Raw genomic sequence first — 6,836 nt, 5'->3', positions numbered from 1 at the left:
ATGGAGGACGCCCCGCGGGGGCCGTGGGACGGGGAGGCCAAAGCGGTGCAGCAGTGCCTGACGGACATTTTCACCAGCGTCTACACCACCTGCGACATCCCGGAGAATGCCATCTTCGGGCCGTGCGTGCTGAGCCACACATCTCTCTACGACAGCATCGCCTTCATCGCCCTCAAATCCACCGACAAGCGCACCGTGCCCTACATCTTCCGGGTAAGAGCCGCCGACGGGGCGGGCGGAGCGGCCCCACGGCCCCTGGGGAACCTCCGACGGACACTCGGCCCTTTGCAGGTGGACACGTCGGCGGCCAACGGCTCTGCGGAGGGGCTGATGTGGCTGCGGCTGGTGCAGGCAGCCCGCGAGCGGCAGGAGCAAAACCTGGAGGCCTACGTGAAGAGCGGGCAGCTCTTCTACCGCTCCCTGCGCCGCATCGCCAAGGACGAGGAGCTGCTGGTGTGGTACGGCAAGGAGCTCGCCGAGCTGCTGCTACTCGGCCCCGCGCGGGGTCCCGACGGTGGGTGCCCCCCAAAATCCCTCCCCCAAAAAAGGGGAAGGGGCCGGGCGGTGGGTGCGGGGTGCCCTTCCCCGACGGCGGCTCTGAGCAGCCCGGGGCTGAGCGCGCGTCCCCTTCCCCGTGTCCCGCACAGGGTCGCCGCCGTTCTCCTGCCCTGAGTGCGGACAGCGCTTCCAGTTCGAGCTGCCCTTCGCCGCCCACCTGCGCTTCCGCTGCCCCAAGAGGCTGCACGGAACCAACGGCGGTCCCCCCGACGGCAAGGAGGCAGCCGCCAAGGAGCCGGAGCCCGCCAAGTTCCCCAAGCCGCTTCCTCACCCCTTCCCGGACGGCGGCGCTGGGGGGGCGGCCAAGCCCTCCACGGACTTCCACAACCTGGCCCGGGAGCTGGAGAATCCCCCGCGCCGCCCTGACGTTCCCCCCGAAGGTGCGGGCGGAGGGACCAAGCGACGGTACCCCGAGGAGGAGGCTCGGAGCCGCTTCCCGACGGAGCGCCCGGGGCTGCCGGCGGCCCCCAAGGAGGAGCCGGTGTGCGCCCCGCAGCAGCAGTTCCGCGCCGCCGGTTCCTACTGCGGCCCCGAGGAGAGCGGTCGCCTTTTCGCGCCTCCCAGCCCCGAGACGGGCGAGGCAAAGCGCAGCGCCTTCGTCGAGGTGAAGAAGGCGGCGCGCGGCCCCGAGCCCGACGCAGCCCCCGAGGACGGCCCCGAGCGCTCCTCGCCCGCGGCCCCTACGGCGGGCGGCGGGGGGGAGCCGGCGCTGTGCCCCCGCTCCGGAGGAGGCGGTGGAAACGGGGCGGCGACGCGGGGTAGCGCGTTCAGCTCGGTGCCGCAGCTCGGGGCGGCGGGAGCCGTCGGGGCGGAGGAGCGGAAAAGCGCGTTCTCGCAGCCCGCCCGCTGCTTCCCGCCGCTGCCGCTCGGCCCCAAGCTGGGCGCTCTGGGAGAACCGTGCCCCGACGGCCCCTCCGCCGGCCGCCTGTACGCCGCAGAGCTGGCCGCCAAAGAGGGAGCGGGCGGCGGAGCGGGAGCCAAGCAGAGCCCCTTCCTCTACGCTACCGCCTTTTGGCCCAAGAGCTCCGCGGCCGCGGTGGGGCCCCTCCAGCTGCAGCTGCCGTCCGCGCTGACGCTGCTGCCGCCGTCGTTCGCGTCGCTGTGCCTCCCGGCGCAGAACTGGTGCGCCAAGTGCAACGCGTCTTTCCGCATGACGTCGGACCTGGTGTACCACATGCGCTCGCACCACAAGAAGGAGTACGCGCTGGAGCCGCTGGTGAAGCGGCGTCGCGAGGAGAAGCTCAAGTGCCCCATCTGCAACGAGTCCTTCCGCGAGCGGCACCACCTCTCCCGCCACATGACCTCGCACAACTAGCGGCGGGGCGGCAGGGGGGAAGGGGGAGAGGGGACGGGCGGAAAAATTGGAGAGCAATGGAGAAAAGGAAGAGAACGGAGAGAATTTGAGAAGGGGAAAATGGAGAAAACGGAGGAAAAAAAAAAAAAAGAGAAAAAATTGAGAAAACGGTGAAAATGGAGAAAAGGAAAAGATTGAGAAAATTGGGGAAAAAACGGAGGAAAATGGAGAGAAAAGAAATTTGGGAGCATTTGAAAACACGGACTTGAAAAAAAAAAAAAAAAAAAGAGAGAGAGAAATGGACAAAAGTGAGAAAATGGACCAAAGGGATAGAGTTGAGAGAAGTGAGAAAACGGAGGAAAATGGGGAAAACGGGCAGGAATTGAGAAAATAGAGAAAAACAGAGAAAATGGAAAGAATGGAAAAAAATGGAGAAACACGGATAAAAGATCGGAAAAAAATGCAGAAAATTGATAAAATGGAAAAATGGAGAAAAATGGGAGAAAAGTGGAGAATATAAAGAAAAAGGAAATAACGAAGAAAAATGGACGTAAGTGACGAAGAAAGAAAAAATGAGAAAAAGACACCGAGGAAATGGAGGAAATGAGAGAATTTGAGGAAATTGGAAAAAAAAAAACAAAAAAAAACAGAAAAAAAGAAAAAAAAATGGAGAAAATGGAGAAAAAAGAAAAGAGAAAAATGGACTCCAAAGGCAAAAAGAGGACAAAGATTATAAAGAGAGAAAAAAGAAAAACGGCAAAAGAAGCGAAGAAGGGAAAAGAGAAAAGGCGGAAAAAAAAAAAGGGGAAAAAAAAAAAACGGGAAAAAAAAAAAAAAAAAAAAAAGGAAAGCAAATGACTTAAAGTACATTTTTTGAAATGTCATATATTGCAACATATTGATGCATTTGTCATACGTTTCTACTTAAATTATGAAGCACTTATGGTTTAGATGTAAGAATAATTCTATGTCAGGGTAAAGGTTTTATTTTAGATACGGAGCTCCGGGCGGGGCTGCGGCGGACGGCGGACGGCGGACGGCGGACGGGACCCCCACAACCCTCCCCCGTCCGGGGCTCCGAGCTCCGCGCTGGGGGCTCCGCGCTCCGTTCCCGCCCGCCCCGTCCCCGCCGCCCGCCCGCGTGTGACATGTGCCCGTGAATGATGGAGTCTCGGTAGTTTCGTGTTTCTTTTCATGCCCCCGCCCGACCCGGCCCGCCCAACCCCCCGAAAAGATTTATTAAACTTTATAGTCTATCTGGGTGCGCTGGGTGCTTTGACAATAAATGATTTATTTTCTGCAACGCAGCCGCAGTTACTCCGTGGGGCCGCGGGGACGGCCCCTCCGCGCCCCCCGCCTCGCTCCGCGCCCCTCCGCACCTCCGTCCCTTTCCCTTTTCTCCATTTCTCCCTTTCCTCTTTTGCCCTCCCTTCCCTCCTTCTTTTCTTCTTCCTTCTTCTTTCTTCCTTTCCTCCTTCTTTCTTTCCCTTTTATTTTCCTTTCCCTTTTCGGTCTTTTCTACTCTGTTCCCCCACTCCTTTTTCGCTTCCCTTTTCCCTTTCCCTTTTCCATCTTTCCCTTTCTCCTTTTTCCCTGATCTCCTTTTTCCTTCTTCCCGTTTTCCACTTTCTCCTTTTTCCTTTCCCTTTCTCCTTTTCCTTTTCCCTTTCTGTTTCCCCCTTTCCCATTTTCCCATTGTATTTTCCCCCTTCCTTTCTCCCTTCCCTTTCCCCAGACTTTTCTCTTTCAATTTCTCCCCCTTTTTTCCCCACTTTTCCCATTCCCTTTTCCCATTCAATTTTATTTCTTTTTCGCTTTTCCCATTGCCTTTTTCCATTCAATTTTCCTTCCCCCTCCCACTCCGCTTTTCGTATTCCATTTTCCCTCTCAATTTTCCTTTTCTTTCGCTTTTCCCACTCCTTTTTCCCACCCCATTATCCTTTTTTTTTTCGTTTTCCCCATTTCTTTTTCCCATTCATTTTTTTCCTTTTCCTTCCCACCTCCTTTCCCATTTTTTTCTCCTATTTCCTTTTCCCATTCCTTTTCCCCCTTTACCTATTCCCCCTTTACCTCTTCCATTTCTTTTCCCATTCCCTTCTTCCATTTTCTTCTCCCATTCCCTTTCCCCTTTACCTATTCCATTTGTTTATTTGTTTGTTTTTCCATTCCCCTTTCCTTTTTCAATTTTCCCTTCTCCCATTCCCCTTCCCCTCTCCCCCTTACCCCTCACCATACCCCATCCCCGACACAGTGCCACTCCCCGGCCGATGCCACCTGAAGCCCCGCAGCGCTCCTGGTCCCACGCACGGTTCGAGTGGCGCTGGGGCTCAGCCCCCGGGTGCGGCCTTGCCTGCGTCTTTGGGGGAAGAGAGGAGGCTGGGACCCACACAGTGCCCCTATCACCAGCCCCGAGAAGCACTGGTCCGTGGGGGCGAGTTCTGTATGGGGGGGGCATGAGTGAGATATGAACGCTGCCATAGAGCTCCCACGATCCTGAGGACAATATTGGGCACTGTGCATCCGGCGTGGGGAGCACCGTTTGCACCCCGTGTTCTGCAGCGCAGTGCTTTTGAGGCGCTGAGTACTCCTTTATTTATTTATTTCCCCCACTTTTCTCTTTTATTTTTCTTCCCCAGACTGCATTTTCTTTCTCCTTCTTTCTTTCTTCGCCTTCTTTTTTGTTTCTTCCCTTTTCTTCCCCCCTTTTCTTTTTCCTTTTTCCCCCTCCACACAGTCCACTCCATATTCCCATCACCTCCATCCTCCACTCCCCCTGCACAAAGTTGCACTAACCCCACTCCCTCTCATCCACCAGCGCAGCACTTTACAATGAAAACCTCCTCTCAAAGAGCTGTCCCCCAAACTTCCCCCCCCACCATACCCACACGCACACACCTGCACTTCATTACACTTTAATCACCACTTCATTGCATCCCAATGAGAGCAACTCCACCCAAACCGAGCGCGCTCCTATTGCTCGGGGGGAGGGGTGTGTTTAGGGCATAATCTGGGGGAAATTTGAGGGATTTTGAGGGATGGTGGAGGGATATTTTTGGGGGAGAATGGGGAGGGGGAGGTTAATGCTTTGGGCTCTGTTGGAGCCCGTGCACGGGTGCGCAGTGCCACCTAGCGGGGCGACGTTGGCTCAGCCCTGGGCATCCCCTGGAGCTCAGGTGGAGCTGCTCCTAGAGAGATTATAGGGGAGTGGACGGCTTTACTGGTGACGTGCAGCGCTCTCCACTTTATATGCTGTGTTTTGTTCTTGTGTCGTTTCCCCCCCTCCTCCCCCCGTCTTTTCTAGTTTCTCTGTTTTGTGGCCGAAATCGTAGAGCCTCACTTGCAGAGGGGACGATCCCTGCAGAGCTTCTATCAATCACGGTGATGCTCTGACAGCAGCTGGGAAATATGTCTAGTGTGCAACGGGGGCTCCTTTGCACCTTTAGGACTTCTGGAACGTTTATTTCCTTATGTAAGCACTTCTCTGGGTTTTGCTCGGGTCTTTGTCCTTGTTTGTGTCCATTGGGGTCATTGTGTCTCGTTGAAGTCCTGATGGTGGCATAGCTGTGGGGTGCACAGGCGCTCTTCAGTGCTCCCAGTGCATTGGGACCACCAGGGGTGGGGCTTATGAGAACTGGATGACCAAGAATGAGTTAGAGATGGACCCCTAGGGATGAGAGAGGCAAAGATAGAGCCCACAGATATGGAGTCCTCTTGGATGGGACAAGCAGGGACTGAGTCCATAAGGATCTTTCTGTCTACTGGCAGTTTGCTCTGTAACCAAGCCCTAAATAATTCAGGCAGCAGCAGCACTTCAGCTGCAGCCTTCAGAGGCCACTGTTGTGTATGTGTAAGGGCTGCAACTGCCACAGGCAATTAAATTGGATTATTGCAGGAAGTGGGCTATTAGGGTTTGTTATTTATTTAGAATCAAGCCGCCTTCTTCTATTTTTTTTCTTTTTTTTCTTTCTTTTTTTTTTTTTCCCCTCTCCCTGCTGCATGGACCTCGCAAGGGTAAATCATCCTCCAGGCCATGGATGCCCCGTGAGCATGCACCAATCCCCCACAGCCCCACATCCCATTGTGGATGAGAGGAACGAACGGGTCTCACTGGTCTGAGTGCTGCAATGGCAAAAAAGGAAGAGTCTTCTGAGCACCCCAACCCTCCTGCAGGTATGGCCTCTAAGTATAGGGGCAGTTCTACTTCTGTACATATAGAGATGGATGTAACATGCGTATTTGTGTGTCTGCCTGCTTATATATTTGTGCGTGTGTGTATATATATTTATGATTCTATTTATAGACACAAGTATATATAGAGATACGGATGCAGGACTATGCGTGCCACCCTCAAGCATGTGTTGTTCCCTCCTCTCCTCCCGTGATCTTCCTCTTCCTCACAGCTGAAGGTCACCTATGGTGCTTCCTGTGAATCTGACCCCTGGAACCAAACCCCCCCCCCCCCTCCCCCCGATGGCCCCGCAGTGGGATTTTCTGGTGCTGGTGGGCACACAGAAGGGTATGGGATGAATGAAGGGGAGGGTTTCTCCAGAGGCTCTGGGGGTGCAGAGGGAGGATAGGGGGTGGGGGAAAGGGGTGTGTGTCTGGGGAGACCATTGCCATGGGGTGTGGGACAGTGATGAAGCAGGAGTAGGGGTAAGAGGTGGGATGGCATTCGGGGCCACTGGGGATGAGGGATGCTGCCGCTGCCCCCCCCTTCCCCCCCGGCTCCGTGTTCAGCCCCGGGGCCCCACAAACGGGAGGGGTCGGCCCCGGCCCCTTCCCCGCAGCTGCTGGCTGTCATCTCCCGGCGAGGCTGCAACCCAATCTCTGCCGGCCCGGCGGCCCTGGGGGGGCCCCGCCGTAACCCGAGGCAGAGCCGCGCCCCGCACCGCCGGGAGCTGCTCGGCCCAGCACAGGTGCGGCCCCCCCGGGCTGCCAGCGGCGGGGGCGGCCCCCTCCCGCCGGTGCCGGGTGGCGGAGCGGG

At 56.2% G+C, this 6,836-nt stretch overlaps 1 protein-coding gene across 1 annotated transcript; it reads left to right on the top strand.

The window, feature by feature from the left end:
• PRDM8 (PR/SET domain 8) lies at positions 1 to 1,873 on the top strand. The gene is made up of 3 exons (XM_042812606.1): positions 1 to 213; positions 292 to 514; positions 648 to 1,873. Exons 1-3 carry the CDS (start codon positions 1 to 3, stop codon positions 1,871 to 1,873), a joined length of 1,662 nt encoding a protein of 553 aa, XP_042668540.1.
• Positions 1,874 to 6,836: the final 4,963 nt, after the last annotated feature.

This window comes from Centrocercus urophasianus, unplaced genomic scaffold (assembly GCF_019232065.1).
Source record: "Centrocercus urophasianus isolate 14NV4802_14NV808 unplaced genomic scaffold, USGS_Curo_1.0 seq_13, whole genome shotgun sequence".
In the NCBI taxonomy this organism is placed as follows: domain Eukaryota; kingdom Metazoa; phylum Chordata; class Aves; order Galliformes; family Phasianidae; genus Centrocercus; species Centrocercus urophasianus.
Note: the sequence above shows the minus strand (reverse complement) of the source record. Positions and strands in the feature narration are given on the sequence as shown.

What these genes read in the sequence shown, in the direction of transcription:
- PRDM8 (XM_042812606.1), top strand. Translation starts at nt 1, where the DNA reads ATGGAGGACGCCCCGCGGGGGCCGTGGGACGGGGAGGCCAAAGCGGTG. An exon ending in CCGTGCCCTACATCTTCCGG is followed by an intron (nt 214 to 291) that starts GTAAGAGCCGCC and finishes GGCCCTTTGCAG; the next exon opens with GTGGACACGTCGGCGGCCAA. An exon ending in CCCCGCGCGGGGTCCCGACG is followed by an intron (nt 515 to 647) that starts GTGGGTGCCCCC and finishes TGTCCCGCACAG; the next exon opens with GGTCGCCGCCGTTCTCCTGC.